General features: G+C 43.1%; 1 protein-coding gene across 3 annotated transcripts in view; it reads right to left on the bottom strand.

The window, feature by feature from the left end:
• PDZRN3 (PDZ domain containing ring finger 3) overlaps positions 1-20,297 on the bottom strand; it is a 131,199-nt gene that overhangs the window by 29,703 nt on the left and 81,199 nt on the right. The window contains exons 1-2 of one of the 3 annotated variants that reach the window (XM_041461693.1): positions 747-817; positions 340-644 (exon numbers count right to left, since the gene is read on the bottom strand). The exons of 1 other annotated variant lie outside the window; for it this stretch is intronic. In XM_041461693.1, coding sequence (XP_041317627.1) covers positions 340-408 — 69 coding nt within the window. In that variant the 5' untranslated portion in view covers positions 409-644; positions 747-817. Of the gene's footprint in view, positions 1-339; positions 645-746; positions 818-20,297 lie in introns of those variants that run through there. One more of the 3 variants, XM_041461698.1, reaches the window with a different exon arrangement.

Here is a 20,297-nt window from a genome sequence, read left to right as displayed (position 1 = left end):
AAACAGGTACAAAACCTTCCTGGTGCACCTTTTCCACTTGTGCAAGGAGTGTGTGACCAAGCCATGATCCTTTACAAGGAATTTAACCTAATATACACTGGAGAAATGAACACAGTCTTATTTTGTGAAAAGTTTCATGTACAATAGCTGCATTTAAATATCTGATGTTCTGCACATGGGAAGATACAGGCTAAAAACATAATCATTATCACACAGATTTCAAACAAGGCAAACTCACTTTCATTACTAGTTCCTGATATTCCACCTTCCCTGCCCTTAAAAGCGCCCACAAACCTAAGAGAGAACACTCGCCTTAAGAAAAGAAATCCAATTCTTTACCTGACAAACTTCATACAGCAACTTGTACTGCTCTTCCGGCTTCTGCAGAGCGCACAAACTGCATCCCATCTTTAAACTCAAGCGGCAGAAAGGATCCTCCTTATTCCCCCGAGCAGCCAGAGCGATGCCCGTGGCCAGGGCGCATCCAGGTGGGGCAGGACCCGCAGGTGAGGCTGGACCCGAACCTGGACCCGCAGGTGAGGCTGGATCGGAACCTGGGGCTGGACCCGCAGGTGAAGCCGGACCCGAACCTGGGGCTGGATGCGCAGGTGAGGCCGGACCCGCAGGTGAGTTTGGAGCCGAACCTGGACCCGCAGGTGAAGCCGGACCCGAACCTGCAGCTGGACCCGAACCTGGGGCTGGATGCGCAGGTGAGGCCGGACCCGCAGGTGAGTTTGGAGCCGAACCTGGACCCGCAGGTGAGGCTGCTGCCGGCACTGGCGGTGGCAGCCCCGCGGAGCTCTGCCCGTCCCCGGCTCGCCGCTCCCTCCCTCTGCCTCTCCCGGCTCCCAGGCACGGCTATATACCGCCACTCATGCATATTAATCAGCCCTCATTGACTATTCATAACAGACAGTGATACACAAGCTATAATTGCCAGCTATGACAGCTGAAATTTCTCTAATTAACAGGCAAGTGCTTCAGTAGCAGGCATAATAAAGGACACTAACAATTTTGTAAAGCATTTTGTAGCAATTACAAATAAACACGACTGCGTTTTACTACGGTCCCCCAGGATAATTCTTCCCACATTTCAGCAGGCTGGGAGCAGGGTTTAAACGTAAGGCACAGTGAAATGAATGTCGTGGTGCAGAACTCAGCCAGGGTGAAGTTGAATATGCTCAGTAGCATTTATTTCCCTCCTGGACTGTGGTGCTATTTGAGAGCCTCAGTTTTACAGCAGCAGCTGACTGAACTGCGTGTTTAACAAGCACAACAGAGAAAGGCATCTCTGTCCCTGAAAGCCTCCACAGCCTGGCTGCAAAGCAAAGAAGATATATGTGAATGTGTGTGGATTTAGGGGAAAAAAAACCCAACAACAAAAAAGAGTGCCTTGTACTAATATAGATTAGTTTTAGATTAATATGTATTTCAAGTGAAAAATGGCCATTTATGATGCTGACTCCCATTGTGTATTTGACTGGTGTAAATGACAGCTTCACATATTATCTGTGATATTAAAAATATAAACTTTATGAGATTATAAAAATATGTACAATAAAATCATGGCATTTATGAGTACTCAGCATTTGAGAGCGTAGATCTGCATTAAACCTGTACCACAGATGTAAAGGATAAGACAGCAGTGAACTGCCCAATGAGCTAGAAAAGTACTCGTAACTCACAGGCTTTATGGATATTTTCCAGTCTGTGGGAAGCACTGCCTTGCCTTGGGAGTGTGGGTCGACCGTAATTTTCCCAGTTGTTTAAGCATTCAGAAGGGGCTGCACTTTTATAACCTCACTGCAACTCATTCTGCCATAAAGAAGGTGACAGAGCAGCCAGGAGTGAGACCAAGGGTGCCATTCCCACAGGAACTGCAGGGAGAGCCTGGATGGATCCTTGCCATGCTCATCTGGCTGGCTTTGACTATTTGCTCAGCGAGTTTCTGTGGATCACAAGGGAAGTGGTGTGCAAGGACCATCTTTCCTGTCCAAACTCTGCACACAGGTGCTTGCTGCAGGGATCCCGTGCAATACTCAGCACTTGCTACAATGGCACTGACTCACAGTTTGCATTAAAATGTTCATTACTGCAATGCAGTTCATGCTTTGGTACAACTTCAGTAAACTGAGACTGACAAGAAGGGGTCCCTTGACTCTGAGGCTTTATTTTGGTAGCAAAATTTGCCTGCTTACAGAAAGAAACAAAGAACAGAAATAAGGAGACCTCGTTTCAGTGGTGTCCAGCAACAGGACAAGGGACAATGGGCACAAATTGAAACACAGGAAGTTCTATCTGAATATGAGAAAAAACTTCTTTATTGTGAGGGTGGCAGAGCCCTGGAACAGCTGTCCAGAGATGCTGTGGAGTCTCCTTCTCTGGGGTTATTCAAAACCCACCTGGACATCATCCTGTGCAACCTGGTCTGGATGACCCTGCTGTGGCAGGGGGTTGGATGGATGACCTCCAGAGGTCCCTGCCAATCCCACCTGTGACTGAAACCCCTGCCAAACACCCAAAACAAGCAGGAACTTTATCCCTGAGCTGTGGCTGTGCTGTTGCCCTGTTGAGAGAACTGCTGCCACGGTGGCAGAAGCTGCAAGGCTGGAGCAAGGCAGAGGAAGCCTGGATGTTACTGCTGCCCTCAAGGAATGATTCAGGCTGTCCCTGGTCAGATATCCCACTCAAATACTGCACCTTTTCCGAGGCTGGTTGACAGCCAGAGACTGTGGATCTTGAACAACTGGAAAATTCTTGCATGAGGGGACTAGTGTTCCCTAAAAGCAGAAAAAGATGATGATGATAAGTGAACTAAATAAAAAAAAAACTCAGACTCTATGGAAATTGCAAAAAAGTTTACGGCTTTGATTAGATAATTTTTTGGTTTTGTAATTTGATTAAGCAACTTGAGGTAAAGCTTCCAAAAATGTTGTCTGTGATTTTGGTTTTCTTAAATGCAATTAAGTTTCTTCTCAAATACTAGATGCCACTTAAATAAATGTTAGTGTTCTGTTCAGGTGGCCGAGGTCAGTCAGGATTTGGTGGGTTTTTTTTTTTTTTTTTTGACTAGCACACAGCTGGATCTGCTTAGAAATAAACCAGAAACATGTGGGATATTTAATTTCCAGTTTCAACGGAAACACACCTATTTGTTATTTCCCTATAGCAACGTGATAGACTGCAGGAGATAATGTTTCATCTGATTCAGAGGGATAATCCCTAAGTCAGGCCAGGAGAATAAGCCCAGCAGAAGACTTGTTTTGATGTGTGAGTGGAGGGTCCCATAAATGTGATGTTTGGGATTCTCCAGCTGACACAGCCCCTGGTAAATGAGCTGCTCCTGGAGCCAGGCCAGTGCCCATCTCACTGGAGATGTTTCCATTGTTGAAATATAACTTGCATGTCCCCTATTCATCTCATAGGCAAAAATAGTAGCACTGCCTCGGGTCAATAGAGACTGGTTTTTACAGCACTTTGCCAAACTTTAAACATTTGGGCTGTAAACTTGTGTTCTGGGCTTTGTCCAGTGCTGATTTCTGCCTTTAATGGTACACTTGAGCTGAAGTTTCAGTCATTTCCAAGAGTAAGATTACAAGGAGAAAAAAAAAGTTTGCCTATGTTCTGAAATTCTGGATGCTTTCTTTGAGAGGGGTTTCAGTATCAACATAATTTGAAACGAGAATTTGAAGTTTGGCACCGGGCTGGTTTGCGTTGTCCCTGTGAAATCTGCTAAATTTGGTCAGCTCCTCCTAAGCTGTTGCAATTTGTGTGTTCTCAGCACACAGTCGGTGCAAGCTTCCAGTTTAATTCCTGAGAGACTTTAAACGAGTTCAGCGAGTGGTGCCAGGTCTGAGGAGGCCAGCTCCGTTTCCTAGCGGCTCTTTGTGAGGTGGGAGGATGGATTCCAGGAACAAAGGGATGCTCTCTGTGCTCCTCATCCAGGCAGGGAGAGCCAAGCGAGCTGCTGGGATGGGCTGGACATCAATTATGTGACTTTTTAAATAACATATTGACCAAGGAAGCCTTACAGGAGCCCTCACCAGCACCTGCTGTACCTGGGGCAGGTAAGCCCAGGCTTCCCCGATCAGGCAGTTCATCCTGGGATCTGTCACCAGCGCTAACGATGTGCCATGTGTGGTCTCGCCAGGGCCACAGATAATGAGCTTAACCAAATGGACGGCAGTGCAGGGTTTACATCACGTGTAATGGGAATGTTAGAGTGGTCCCAGCTGAATCTGAGCAGTCCAGGCTGAATGGGAAGTCAGCGAGCCAGCTGACTGGGAACAATAGGAAATAGCCTTTGAATGCACAAGGTGCCAGCTAGAGCTTTCATTAGCATTTATCTAGATTACTCACTGCCTGCCTGCCTGCGTGTGACCGCGGCTGCAAAATCCCCTTCGCCACAATACCTGGCTCCCACTATCAGACATTTGCTTTTGTGTCCAAGAGCTAATTCCCAGGGAACAGGAGAAGGTGGGAAGCAGCCAGACTGCCACCACAAAGGGGAGGGTTCTGCTCTTGTCCCCGAGGTCCTGGACGGACAAGGAGGGAATGCTGCCACACACCACATGTGTGGCTTTTTGCACGTGTCTCAGCTTCAATTTGCAACTACAAACCTAATGTAAATTTTGCTGTTTGAATGTTTGATTTATTCCCTGATTAGGCCTGCCAGGCGCTGGCAGGTAAGGGGAGGCCACAGGAGGCTGATGCACTTCAGGTGTCCTGCCCGTCTGCGCGGGATGGTGACTCAGAATAAAGGGGGAAATGAAGCACTCATGAGGGACCTGCACCCTGCAGGGGATCATTATTAGGGAACTCAAAGGCTAAAAAGCACTCTCTGCCAGCTTTTCAAGGGTAGGGACTGGCTGTGCCAAGGGTTGGCTCTCGGACAGCAGTTCCCACCAGCAAGAATAAACTCGTGTCCTTTGTGCGAGGAGCAGATGGCACACAGCTCCTGCTCAGAGCTGGCCACACACCAAACCCAGCTCCTAATGCTGGAGTGGCTGCCTGCGATACCACTGATGGCTTGGCATTGTTTATTTTGTTTCTTTAAATGCAAGTTGGCTTTCCTGCTCTGCAGTGACTATTTAACTTTGTATTTCTGTACATATACTTAGCAAGTTCTGTTTAAACAAGTGATTCCTATTTAAGCAGCGTGATTAGGGAAGTGTTTGCTTAATGTATCAATACTTTAATTACTTTTCTTGTTTTTACAAATATTTAAGACTTGTGAGAAACAAAAGCTAGGAAAAAGAACAGCTGTGACTTTATAAATAATTCTTGCTTTGGTGTGTTAAATAAACAGAAGTCATGGAACTGTACAGATTATGGTTACCCAGAGCGGTGTGAAAGAGAACTGTGTTACACAACCATACTTCAAAGTTAAGTATCTGGGATTTTTCAAAGTGTGAGAGGTGTTTTTTAATTATAACCATTGGGTTACCTTTATTAAAGCTCGAGTGCCTCTGTTGGGAATGTGTTCAGACCGAGTTCTATTTCCCTGTGTTTATTTGAAAATGTTCAATAATACAACCCACTGATAGCTGTGAAGCATTGGGTTCTTAATAATACATGTAATTAGTGTGGATCTAATTTAAAAATACCCTTCTGAAAAGTTCTTTGTTGAATATGTGAAAGCAAACCAGGGTTTTCTATGGCATCGTGCAGGCACAATAATTAAATACACAATCTAAATATAACAGCAAAAAGATCTCAATTCTGGTGGGGTTTTTTTGCATGTGGGCATAGCAATCTGCCTATGCATTGGAAGCTTCAAGACTGAGCCAAAATATTTAAACTAAAACATACCACAAGAGAGGATGTGAAAGCAAATGTAAAACTTTGGCTTTATTCCCATCAGTTAATGCTGAAGTCTTGAGATCCTTATTTGCTCCACTTAGCATCTCGGAAAGAGTTCCAATCCTCAGAAGTAACTTAAATGAAATGATACTTATTGTTAAACTGCTGAAGGAACTGCTCTGTCCTTGAAGCTCTTTAAAAGTCTGATGTTTCTGTAATTTATGCCACTTGAGGAAGGCAGTGATGCCTCAGGAGCATCCACCATCCCTGTAAGCTCTGCAGGGCCAGCAGATCCAGCACTATTGTGTTGATTCAGTCTCCCATGAAGCAGAACGATGAGGTCAGAATAGGGTAAATAACTGCTTAACGTGGCACTGAGACCCTGTGGTGGGGACAACCAGGAGAGCTGACCTAGGGACCAGGGAATCCTCCTCCCCTGGGCTGCCTCTCTGGGTGCTGCTTACAGCACTGCCAAGAGGTCTTGGCCAAAGCTGAAGACAAAAGCTGATCCCTGAACCTGGGGATGTTCAAGCTGGATTTACAGCGATGGCACTGGGAGGGAAGGGGGTGAAGCAGGGTTTGAGTGATGAACTCATCAAAAAGGGACTGATCTTTCACCTAAGCAGATCCAGCTCCAAAACCACCAGCTGCCAGCCCAGCAAAGCCCAGCTGAGGGAAGGACCTGGAGGCAGATCACACTCCTCATCCTTTAGCTCAAATCCCTCGTCCCTTTTCCATTCATGGCACAATGGAAGCAGCCGCTGCCAACCACAACGCCAAAAGTACGGAAGGCTGGCGAGGAAATGAGAAAATCTGATTATAGGCTGGATTTGTGTTCTAAAAGCTTCTTCCCTGATAGCTGAAACCTCAGCTTCCTCACAAAAAAAGCATCTTTGATTTCCTGGTGTTGATGCTGCATCAGCCAAACTAATCTCTGTAATTTTTTATGGGTTATTTAACTGGACAGCTTCTACTTAAGAAGAAGGACAAATTTAAGCTTGCACAAATTGTCACTTTTTACGTGGTGAAAAGTGCTGTGGTTATTGTTAGCAGTTACAAGAATATGCAATAGAAAATTAGGAAGATTTAAAGGAAGAAAGTGGATAATGAAAGTACACGAGTGTGGAGTCAAATGTTAGTTCTACACTTGTGTTTATAAGGTTGACATGTTCGCAAATCTGAAATTACTTGCAGAGCATCAACCCCCATTTTGATTTTGCTGTGAAATATCACTTTAGAGAGACAGTATTGGTAAGCACAGGCTGCTCTGAGTGATGGTTATTTCAAAATAAGAACGTTTTCTGTAGAAGTGATAATCCACTTTTAATAATCTCAGAGCACGCCAAATGATCCGGTGGACTTGAATGCTGCATAAAAACTATTGACATAGTACTTCATCTTTAAAACTGATAGACACGTGCCCCAAAAGCTAATAAAGTTCATTCTAATACAAACGAGGAAGTAAAATAGTATATCATAGCCTGTGATAGCTTTGGCTCCTGATCATATAACTGTAGCCCAGGGACAAAGAAAATTGAAGTGATTTAGAAAGGTACCCAGTAGGATATATCTGATATTAGGCAGTTTGCTGAAGCAAAACAGTAATGTCAGAGAGATACAAAGGTGTAAAATCCATTTGACTGTGTCCAAGTGCTTCTGTTCTCTGACCTTAATGTCTCCAGATGAACTCCCCTTAGGGTCAGCTGAATAATGCTTAATAACCTATGGCCAGAAACTGCCAAGACCTGCTGAGGATCACAGTCTTCACTTCTGTGTTTTAGCTACTGTATCCATATTAAGAATTTTAAGCCATTTCTATTTGAAAATATATTATCTTTCATCTCTCAGTTTTTACTGCTCCACACTTAATATGAACCAGAGCAAAACAGGAATGCCATCTACGGTTCATTAGGTTTTATATTAACCACCCGATGAAAAGAATATGTGGGAATATTAAGTGTTAATGGTAAATGGCAGGACTTGCTTATATGTTTGCCTTTGTTTTCATTTCTAGGTTCAGGTGGACAATGAGGGGTTTGATGGCTAATTCTCAGCTAGAGCTCCTGTACAGGGAAGGCCCAGGAGACGAGCAGCCCTTCAATGAGACAGGATTTGAGTCTTTTAGGAACAAAGGAAATGTAAGTGTTCATTTCTGTCTTTGAAGTTGGGAAAGATGTGCTCTCACTGAAGGAGACTGGCATTATCTCCAGAGCTGGTGTGTGTGATTAATTCCACTGCGGGCTCTCAGAGGGGACAGCAGGGATCTGCTGGGGACGTGAGGAGCAGCAGGGTCTGTGCTGCAGCACAAGCACGGCAAAAGCAGAGCAGGTGTGTGGGTGAGAGGAGAGGAACAGAGGGAAAAACGGGGACTCTGGCTGGCTGCAATCCCAGAGCCAGGCTGGGGAGCTCACCTGTGCTCTCCCAGCACCACCAACCTTGGGAGGACACAGCAGCTGGCCCAGGTCCTGCCCAGCGCAGATTTCCATTGTTTAGCTCATGAAACACACCAAGAGTACACAGCAATATTTGCTTCCCATTTATCCTCTTTGCAATGTAATCTCACCAGCCTGTGGAATTGTAGTGATGCTGGCTCATGTCTCGTTTCATTATAAAATCAATCCTATTGCAAAAACATTGATTGGATAAAAGACACTCTAAGTACTAATGCCTTCTCTGACACAAGAAGGACGCTTTTTATGCTTGGCTCATCTTGAACAAGGAATTCTGGTTCAATGAGGAGTCATAGAAGCATTTAGGCTGGAAAAGACCTCTGAGGCCATCAAGTCCAAGCATTAATCCCTGTTGGAGGGCACATAACTCCCAATTTTGTTCCTTCTCCAGGTCACATCACCTGGCTTTATCTTCAGTGGCAATGGAAGTGATTTCCACCTGTTATTAGCAGTGTGTTTCTGGGAAGCCCTGTGAATCAATGTTTACCTTAATGAAAGACATAAATTAGCCACACTGGTAATTTGTATTGGCCAACTGCATGGAGTTATCCCACAGCTGTACTTCCTCTGCCACTGCTGCCTTTAAAATACACATTCTGATAAGCAGCATTGATCAGGCAGTATTGAAATGAATACACCGATATAAATATTTGATAAAAGAAAAGGCAAAGTACACAGGGAATCATAACCCAGAAATGATCATTCCCATCAGAAGACACAATCACTAATCTTGTCATTTCCAGTGAAACCCCAGAGCTGCTGGCTTTCCCTAATCCAGAAACTGCATTCCAGTTTTCCTGCAGACAGATGTTTCTCTGCAGAAACAGACCAATGTCCTTGATAAGAATTTTACAGACAGAATGGAAGTTAGAATACAAATATTAATTAATGAGATTATCTAGTAACAGACAAAATAAGTGGTTGTATTTCTTTGAAACTCGTATTATGTGTCTAGAATTTTCATCCTGGTGGCTGCAGCATGAAACATGGGATGTAGAACTTGAAAGTTTGTCTGATTTATGGTGTGACTGTATTTATTCTAAATATTTTTACGGTTTGAGTTGCAGTTTGACTGTTTTGAGGTGTTAGGTGTAGATGGGAAATAAGATTTCAATGACATTTCGTATCCCCTGCCTATCTTTGTTCTCCTCTGTTGTTTCCCCAAACAAGAGGCTTCTGCAGAGAGCTGAGCTTTCTTTTCAAATTATTTGTGTCTGTTCTGACCATGATGATGACAGAAAACTCAGACTCTGTTTAGGACACAAAAGTACTGGACTGCAAATACATATCTAGAGGCACAATCTCTGGGCTGGGGGAAGGGACTGGGTTTCTGAGAAATACACCTATGAAAACATTAATTAAGTCACAGATGAAGCCCAGATGATGGGGCTGCCTACTTAAAACACTACATTGGTTGCCAGGATGATGATCAACACAATTTTCTGTGCTATTTAATTTTTTTTTTCCAGTTTCTTGGCTGTAGTTAGAAGGCTATAAACTGGCAGGCATGTATTCCTAAGACTTTGAAATTCAAGTTGCTCTCTGCTTTCTTTGAGTTTCATGTTCTTAGCAGAGGAGAGAAATCACAATAATTACAGCTTAAAATAGTCTCATTTCATGGTGTGGCTAACAAGTGAAACTACAAGTAATGATGTAATCTAACATGTCAAAAAAGAAAATGAAAAGAGGAGACAGAAGGCAGGACGGAGCCAAGGGATGCGATGTGCCATGTCATCTTCTAATTAACTAACTGATCCTTTAAACTGTCAAAATCAGCCAGGAAATCCATGGCCCAGTGTCTTATTAATATTCATACTGGGCCATGAGAAGCTCTGATTCCAGTCCCAGTGGTTATGGTTGAACATTAAAATAATAATAATAATAAAAAAAGAAGCCTGGCTAGCCAGGGCTGCAGGAGCATCACATGGATGGGGAAATGCAGGCAGGCCACCCTGCTCCCCACCCTCTGCTGGGGAACCCTCCCAGGCTGCACACTGATTTCTGGACTATTAGGGGGGCCATATATTGAAAAAAAAACCCCAATTATTTTTCCTCTTGCTACGAGCTGCCACATTGTTAATCACATTAAGCTCCACGTTGTCAAAGGAAAGAAGGATGCATGGAATGTTTTGCAATATGAGCCCATTTTTAATTTTTGCCCACACCAAAGGAATACGCAGTTAATAAAGCCTGGTTGTTTGGAGGAATGGGGGAATTCATTTTGCCATGTAGGATGCAATTCAGGATTGTTTTTGCAGAAATCTGGGGCCCACAAGAAAAATAATCTTCCATAATCTTCTTATAATGCAATTATTCTCTTACATTTCAGCCTGCCAGTCTCTTCCTACTCCCACTAAGCAGTTTCCTGAACCTTGAAGTCTAAGGGAGCAGCTGACATTTGGTTTCTCCATTCATTTTCTGTTTAATTCTTCATGGCAGGACAATGCTTAAAAAAAAATAATAAAAATCCTCTCTGCTCTGAATTACATTGACTATTTTGGGGCCCACTCTGCCATAGACAGGGATGTGCCTGTGTGCAGCAGGAGATGGGGATGAGGAGGTAATTCAGCACCTTCTGAAGTCAAAAAGGAGTTTTGACATCAGCCTTTTACAATTAATTTCAAGCCCAGACTATTTTGAGGGCAGTTAATCCTGTTTTATTCTTGCCATTTCTAGCTGTGCATGGCATAGTAGAAAGCAATATATTATGTAGCCCTTTATGGCAGCATGATCAGTAAAGGAGTAGCTGAGCTGTAAATCACATGCTGTACCTCTCAATGAAAAATAATTAAATTGTTGGAATCTCCTTAATTGATATCCTTTATTTAATTGATACACTAAAGGAAAAATATCTTGGTTTGCCCCCTATTTCTTCTGTTCTTTTCCCTGCCCTTGCCAGTTTCCTCTGATATAACTTTCTGCAGTTTGGCAGAGTAGAGGAAATAAAGGCCACGTTTCCCATCTCAGCCCCTGCTGTTCCTGGGAATCAGCTGAGGAGAGGATTCCCTGGAATTTCCCCCCTGCTGCTGTGGGCTGCCCCAGCTCCATCCCAGCAGATGGATTTTGGGTTCTCACCCCCCAGCCCTGGTTTGTGGCAGCTGAAGGAACTTTCCCTGGTTTTCCATGGGCTGTGGAGCCTGGCTGTGCCCTGCAGCAGGGTCAGAATATTCTGGGGTAGCACCAGAATGTCGCCCTGATTTTGTAAGACTTTGTTAAGCCTTCTGATGTTTACATTCTTTCAACAAACTTTCTCACACACAGTTCTGTAAATAACCTATGTTTTGCATTCTTTCATGGAGGTGGAGAGAATTGATGGACCCTTGGTCTGTCCAGTGGCATTGGAGAGGTGGCACTGTCCCCCTCCAATCCACTGTCACCTTTGGAAAACTATAAATGTTGGGGCCAGAAAATAAAGATCTTCTTCTTCTTTTTTGTTCCCCTCGAGAGCAGCAGTGTCTGTGTCATCATTTCGTGCCCTATCACAACACCAGAACTGCTGCTGAGTTCTTGTCTTCTTCCCTGCCCATGGACACACAAACCCTGGGGCAAGACCTGCACCAAAACATCCAAGCTGTGCCCACAGAGAGCTGGGATTTCTCTGGGAGCCACTCAGGGCTTTCTAAAAAATTTATCTTCAAGCAATGCTATCAACCCAAATATTTAACATCATGCATTTAACTCAGTTGTTTAAGCTCTATTATGGATGAAAGGCAGGCTCCATTTTAGAAAAAAATAAAAAAATTAAATACCCCAAAGTGTCTATCAGCCGGGTTACATCAGGCACTGAACTGCCAGACCACAAATCTTGAATATGTTGACGCTAAATGTCTACGAGGAGCATATGTTATGGATCAAAGAACACACTGATTAATCCAGCAGAGACAAAAGTCTGTCACTTTGGTCATGGTGCCATGATACCACAGAACTGGGAAAGCACATGAATAGAGAACAAATGCCAGTGAAAGAAAGAAAAGAGAGAAAAGGAGGTTACAATCTAAAATAACAGTTTTATTGGGTCAAATGCTTTCACCTATGGATGCAGTTTCTTAATGCATTTCCTATTTTTAAAAAAATTAAGTTCTCAAGATTTTGGGGGGATATGAATTTCTATCTATTTTCCTGCTATCACTTTATTAATATAATTTTATATTAATTCAAGCAGTCCATAATTTTTCTAGTGACAGCTGTCTACCTGAGGCTGTCTATTTACATTGGTACATCACAGGGAAGCAGGAACCTGGAATCACAGCAACACATTCCGAGCCAGGCTGTTTTTCTCCAGCAGTTTGTTGGTTTATTTTGCATTTCTGCCAAGCAGTTTAGCAGAGCAGTGTCTTGTTCACGTGTAGTTTTACTTCAATCCTTCAAGTGAGGTGTTAAAGTAGAACACACTCTTCTTAAAATCTACTTGAAAGCAGAGGAAGAGTTCTTTTCTAGTATTTTTAAGTATTTTTCCATTCAGTATCACATCCCTGTATCTGGTATGTCTTCCCTAAAGAATGCTTCAGAAAACCTTTCCCATAACTTACAAAGGAACACTTATTTCAAACATTTTCCATTTAGCTTCAGTGTTTGTTTGAAAGTGTTTCAAACATTTGCTTTCTCTGCATTCATATCTTCTTCCTCACTGCAGCCTTAATTTTTAATTAGAAAGGGAGAAGAAAACAACTTAAGAAAATGAGATTTTCCCAAATTCAAGCTTTAATACTGAAAATATTTCTCATGCAGGAGGTAGCAAAGCTTGTGAGGATCCCCTGCTTGTAAACTGGGAGATCTGTACACAGATTACATTCAGGGCCACCTGATTTTCTGGCAAGAATGGGATTCCCAGCACCCTTTTTAGCTTCCAGAAGAGTCTGTGGTGGAGCTCTGCTGCAGGGCTCCCAGTCCTGCTGTCACTCACTGGTGCTTTAACGCATCCCCTACATCTTGACAAGGTGGCCACCTTCATCACCATAATATCCTGTCCATGCATGTGCAGTTGGCTAAATTAATGTATAATGCATGAACTAGGTTTCTCAAAAGTAGTCTGTGAGGGGGTATATTAGCTATACATGTTTTGTCACTTTTCCATCTCATTTGGGCACAGATAAGTTATCAGTGATCTCAGACAAGAGATATTTGTGTGTGAGTGGCTGTGCATATTTTATGCTGGCCATAATTCCTTATACCATGGTGCCCAGCAAGCATGTCAGGAAGCACAGGCACCCTCAATTTTACCTGATTTTATTGCAAAGTGATGCCAGGGGTTCTCTGAAGGAATAAGTATGGCTGTATCCTGGAGATTCCTTTAACAAGCCACTGCTCAGCTGCATTTGTCCTCACTTCTTTTTCTGCATAATTTAAAAGGCAGCTGTCACAGCTACCTGCTGTCCTGCCTGAAGCCTGGACAGTGTTAAATAAACCTGACATTTGTACAGTGCTAAAGAAACCCCACAGTGATGGGAAGAAGCCCAGCCTTCTCCATGAGCCTCCCTGATCCCATTCCCAGCAGCCAGGCTGGGATACATGGAAAACCAACACCAACAACTCATCACATCACATTACACTGCCAGAATGAGCAGGCCTTCCCTCAGAGAAAGAGTTAAAGTTAATTGCATGGTAAAGACCATGAGATCAGAATCCTGGGACTCAGGAACTGATTTATGCACTGCAAATGTGTATATCCTTTGCAGAAAAGGCCATTTCCTGTTTAAAAATGTAAAAATACTTGATTAAACTCTGCGGTTCCCAAACCAAACACATTACACTCTTTAGTCCATTAAAACTCTGCGAGCCCGTTACTTATCGTGCTGTGATGGATTGATTGTGTTTAATCTCTCCTCCTTCTGAAGTTGTTTTCATTTCCTGCAGCCCCCTGCCCTCCCAGCACCAACACACCAGCAGCGCGTTCACTGGCCGCCAACAGAGCTGATTATAAAAATCTATTGTCACTTGGACAATGTTTATATGAAAACAGCTACATTTTATGAGTCATTATTATTATTGCTATTATTGTCACAAACCCAGGTGGAAGCTGGAGCGGGATGGCAATAAGGACACCTGAGCAGGCACCACTGAAAATTCTTATCTTCTACCATTAAATTAAGTCAGTGTCAGAAGGGCTGATGCATTCAAATGATGCTGCACTATAATACTCTAGGAAAAGCACCCTTTAGCTGAAGCTAAACACAGAGCAAACGTGTTTCTTGAAGGGAAAAAAGAAGTGGATTGTGACCTTTACTCTAACTGTCCAATAATAGTTTGCTATTTACCAAGAAACAAAGGTAAATACTATTAGCAGAGCAACCTTCCCTGCTGTATTAGAAACACACAGGGGCACCAGAGCCGTCAGCCCTTTTCCTTCCCACACCTACTCAGGGACTTCTTGTACAGCTGAGACTCTCTTAGAAGTGTTAATCAGGCTGGTGCAAGAATTTATGAAATAGAAACTCTCACCAAGCTGGATCACAGTGCAAAGCCCTGGTGTACAATATTAGTGTCGTAGATAATTAATTTTCTTAAAGATCAAGTTCAGGAATCTTCTTCTGTGGAGTTTCTGAGTCGTTGCTCATTTCATGGTTTAGGGCTCTGTTTATCCTGAGGTTGGTGAATACATACAAGCTTCTTAAAGCTGTTTTGCAGGTCTGTGCTTCTAAATGTTTTCTTTTCTCTCTGCCACTTGCACATTTAAAAAAATGCAAACTGCAGTATTCATAAGTTCATCAAATTTCAAAAGAATTGAGTAATTTTTCAGAACCAGTGTGTGTTCTTGAAAAGGAGTAATACAGATCAATTCTACTGTAGACTATTTTATATTGAGGAAGGAAACTGTCTGCCTAATGTTTGTTTTCACTTAAAGAGTTCTTAGTAGTGCCCACCCTAATTTCCTCATACCCCCTTGTGTATGAATTCTATTGGGAACTTTAAAAAATTTGGGAAAATGCTGACAGAGAGTTACAGACTTCATAATTTATGGAACACTAAGGTTGGTGCTTTTTCATTTCTCTTAAGCACAGAGATCTAGCTAAAACTCAGGATTTGCATTAGTGCTTTTTCAGTTCGGTGTGGTGGTCAGGAGGCAGAACTAATGGGATGGCTTCTGAATTATTGCAGGCAATCTGAATGTGTGGTTCAGACATCAGGAACAGTAGTAAAGAAGAAGGGAAGAATTACTGTTCTTCCCACAAACACATGGCTTCTGAGTGGTGGGAGGCAAGAATTGCTGTTATAAAATATAATGCAGCCAGAAATTTCCAAAAGGTGTCATGTCAGGATTTTTAAATTTAATTCAAAATGATGCCCCAATGGAAATGGGATTATTTTATCTGTTAACTTATCTCCAGGAATCTGAAAAGCTTTGACTCATCAGTCAGGTATAGTTAATGTTACACCTTTCAGTTCTTCAGTAAGTCATTTTTCAGATCAGTCTGGCTGCGTGGCTTTTACAGCTGACCGTTTGCTGGAGAAAGTGAATCAACAGGAAGAAATGGTGTGAATTTTTCCTGCTGCTGTGGATATAGCTTTTTGGTTCCTCTGGTAATTACTTGGATCAGACCACAGGACTTGTGTGATTAGCCTGCAAACTTTGCTCTGACCTGGAAGAGAAAAGATTAATCTTTTTAATCTTTCCAAGTGTCACAGCACAGCCTGGCATTGTGCTCTTGGTCAGGGGGGTAATTTCTTAAGTTGCATGTTTGGGGTTAAAGTCTTGCTCTTGAGTTGCAATATGTGACTAGGGTTTAAGTCACTGTTATGTGTGATTAAGAGTAATTCTGAGCAATTAAAGAAAACAGTTCATTTGTGGCAGGTGGCAGAAAGATAAAGAAGATAATTACTCTTTTTAGCCATCTGTGTGAAGTGCCATTAGCAGAATTAAACTGGGATTCACCACTTTGAAATTTGAGGCAAAGTTCTTTTCCCTTAACTACATAATGTAATAGTGTCTGAAGTCTAATTACAAAAAACAAGAGTAATTTCACCCTGCTTGCCATGAGGTGCCTGTTTGTTAATTTTGTTTAAAATGCTGGCACTCCAAGATATGATAAATTGGACAACTGCTTGTACTAAATGCCTTTGAATTACGTGTTGGCTCTGAAAAGCTGTTCAACTTTGAGTGAGTTTATCCTGAAAAGCCCTGATCTGCAGTGATGAACTTCTGCTGAAAAGAAGAAACATTTCTACCCTTCTGTCAGGTGTCTGAAATATCCCACTGCCTTTCCCAGGTCTGCTGAGGACCTGAGCACTTCCAGCGCTGCTGGTAGGGATCAGGCAGTGAGCACTTCCAGGAATACGAGCTGAGATGTGGAAAATACACATCACCAAAGCAAAAAAGGGAGCAGGGGAAACCTTTCCTGGAGGAATGGCCACACAGTGTAGGAATTCCTGCCTCCTGGAAGCCTGCAGGGAGTGCAAACCAATCCTTTCTCTCTCCAGCTGTGATAGCACCCAGCACTGCTGGGAATGAAAAGTACAATTCTGGAAAAGCAGTCATCTCCCAAAGTCTGGGTTTTTCCCCCCAATTCCTCTGTTTTCTGGCAATTATAAGGAGGCTGAGTTTCATGGCTGTGGGACCTGGCTCGTGCTTTACTTTCTGGTATTTATCAGTTGTGTCTGCTCTGTACTTTGGGTATTAGGAGTCCTGTAAAATTCATGTCACGCTGTCACCACACACAGACACAGTCACTGCATTAAGGTTACTCTGGAAAAATGGCAAATTTTTCCAAATACTAATGAAGCTTTTGATTATGGAAGTGCTTGGGATTTTTTACAATAAACTTTAATCACCGGTAGGAGTTTTCATGTTCACAAGATGATCCCAGCTAATTAATGAATCTTTCTTACTGATTAATGCCAACTACATTTCATTTAAAAATGGGAGGATTAGGTTAAGGGAGGTTTATCAGACTTTAATGACTGTAATGACCAATTATAAGTTTAAGGGTATATTAGGATTCCTGTCTTGTATGAAACACTTTACAGTAGCAATTTTTCATAACCTGAAGCTGTGTTTATTGGCAGTACTTGTGTAATTCTGTGCCAAAAATATTCTTTAGCAAGGACAGGAACAGGACACCTACAAGGACACTACAACAGGGCTGGGTTCAGAAGGTGCTGCTCTCTGAAGGCAGCACAGGGCAGGGATCTAAAATGGTTGTAAATAAGGAAGAGGTTCACAACCTGAACCTCAGTGATGTAACAGACGTGTAAGAAATGAAGGACTGAGGATGGGAGCCCCAAAATCTCATTTATCTCCCAAGAGCACTAAAAGAAATCACCAGGGCTTTCTGATGCTTCTGCAGCAGCATCTCCAGCTCTGCCAGAGGTTTTGATCTTTTCCTTTTTCAGCAGACATGATATGAATGTCAGTCTGGGTGATTTGCGTGGCCAAACTTGGATTAACAAAGTTGCTTTTGTTGTCAAGAAATTCCACATTTCTCTTAGCACAGAATTAAAATGGAAATGCGGATACAGACACCCAGAGTCATCTGAGACTCCTTCAGACACCCGTGCACCTGGCAGGTGGGATGCAGGGCTCAGGAGCACCTGCAGTACCTGGAGGCCAGTCCTGACTTTCCACAGTGCCTAAAATGCCACTGGAATTGGATGTTGAGGCAGCAAAATCCCAGTTCTGGCATGGTGTCAATGCTACTGCCAAGCTGATCAGGCTGGTGGAAGGAGCTGAGCTGTAGCTACATGCAGATGAATTAAACACACATTTACACAGATTAGATGTTATTCTGTATAAGGTTTCTCACTCTGTTTATTGTGCTTTGGTCTGTAAGTCATTGCACTGTTCCTTTAGCTGGTGAGATGTCTTTGTTTGAAATAAAAACAATGTTTGCTATGGAGGCAATATAAGCATGTTGAATTCTAATGAGTAGGTTTATGTTAAATATACAGGACAGTTATTCAAATCTCCTCTGAGAACCAGACATTCTGGGAGTGATGTGCTAAGCCAGCTCTGCTGTGGAGCTGTGTGTCCTTCCCAGATACTTCTCCCTTCATTATTTCCTTCCTGAGCTGTGTTCTGGGACTGCTACAAAAGAAAGGAGTGGGAGGCAGAGATTGTGCAGGAGAACAAAAGCCCTTCAAATAACTCTTTTAGACACTTTTCACACTTTAATTGAATAAATTGTACAGAAAATCCTATGTCTGTGGTATACAACTCCCCAGGTGCTCTCAGCTACCATATCCACAGCTGCTTATATTCAAACTAGGTAATTTAATACACTTTTATCTGTATATATTGTACAGTGTCTTTTAAAATCAAATGGCTGTGAATTTTGACTTGGAACAAAGCAAACACCCTGTGAAGGAACACTGCCTCCCTCCTTGGATGCTGCTGTTCATCTCTGAGTATCTGAGCACCATGAAAAAAAAGCCCTTTATGCTGATGTGTAAACTCTGTTTTCAGCCACTGTGTAATGCCACTAACATGACATCCATGCACAAAAAAATGTATGGCTCTTGGCAGTTGGCAAATCAGCTCCTGCCTGGTGCTCCCCAAGGGGAGGGATTCATGCATGAGGCTTCCAAAAGAAGGGTCATGATTCAGTTTGGCAGGGGCATAGCCTGGACACATTTTCCTTTAATTGCTCCTTGTCATGTGAGATGTGGTCCTGGGTGACACTGTGGCTAGAATAATACAGAAAATAAATGCTCACTATCTCATCCGTGCCAGAATCTCTAAATGCACTGTTTATTTTGCCAGTGATCGTTAAAGAAAAAATAATCAGTGTTTCATTTTCTCCCACCTTTTTTCCCCCACACTTCTGAGAGTTGCAGGACTCAACAGAAAGGAATGGCAGTACATGGATCCATTTTTGTGGCTGATCCCTAATCCTACAGTCCAACTGCTCCTGCCTCACTTTGTAACTTCATCAGCACAGGGAAGAGAGGCTAAAGATGTTTCTTAGGTGTCCCTGTAAAGGCTGATGGGCAGGGATGTCCTGCAGGTCCTTCATAGCAGGAAGAGCTGTAATTGTCAGCTCCACGTCCCTCCCCTGAAGAGCTGCTCTCTGCTGAAGGCAGAAACAGAAATGTGAACAAGGTTTTACAAATTTGGCATATGGCAGAGCAACTGCAGAGGCTGGAAGTGGCTCAGCAGCTACAAACCACAGGGAAGAACATAATTCTGAACACAGTGAAACTCCTTCTGCACCTGGGCACCCTGCACACCAGGCTGGGTCCATTGGAGGTGCAGTTTTAGAATTGGGGAGGAAGGAACTGCCTCTGCCCCAGAGTGAATTTGCTGGAGATGAGGAACATTACAGGGAGGGATGGGAATGGGTGTTTTGTACTAACACACAACTGAGATACATTCCCAGGTAAGGCACTGTGCCTCCAGGAGACAATGCTATGGTTTGCATATTATTGCAGTCTTCTTACAGTCCCCTTGCTGGGCTCAGATGGTATAAACTGACATAAACTGATATAAAATGATATAAACTGACCATGAAGGACTGCAGAGATTCCAGTGCCATCACTGAACCACTGGTACAGAAGTGTCCTGACCTGTTTGATGGCTGAGCTCTGCCAGGGAACACTGTCCTGGCCTTGGGGCAGCTGGAGAAGCTCCAGCCCAGGGCAGAACTTGTGGGTGAGGGTGGCTGAGGGACAGGACCCTTGGCAGAGCAGCAGGGCAGGCCAGCAGAGGGGACACTTCAGACAGAGCAGGAGCACTGACCCAAAAAGTCATCGAGGAGAGCCAGACCACCCTGGCTTTCCCACTGATCCTTCACAGGCACCAGCAGAAAGGTCTTTGTCTCACTTGTCCCCAACAAGCTCCTTGTGCAATTATCATTAAGAGTGTGTCAAGTGTTTGCAGGAATCGCCCATTTAATTGTATGAAAGCAAAGGTTTAACCACAAAAGCTGCCAGGCACTCCCACAATTATCATTTATCAGCCAAACAGCATGTCCTCAGGTTATGTATTCATCAAATGGTTATTGATTTAAGCTTTGGGCATTTTACAAGATTAGAAATTATTACTTGTGATTTAAATAGTGTTTAGAGGACAGAAATCAAATATAAACCAGTGTGCTTATAAAATGACAGGCTTTT

The sequence above is a fragment of the Pyrgilauda ruficollis genome, unplaced genomic scaffold, assembly GCF_017590135.1.
Source record: "Pyrgilauda ruficollis isolate IOZ18807 unplaced genomic scaffold, ASM1759013v1 scaffold10, whole genome shotgun sequence".
NCBI lineage: Eukaryota > Metazoa > Chordata > Aves > Passeriformes > Passeridae > Pyrgilauda > Pyrgilauda ruficollis.
This window is presented reverse-complemented; position numbering and strand designations above follow the sequence as displayed.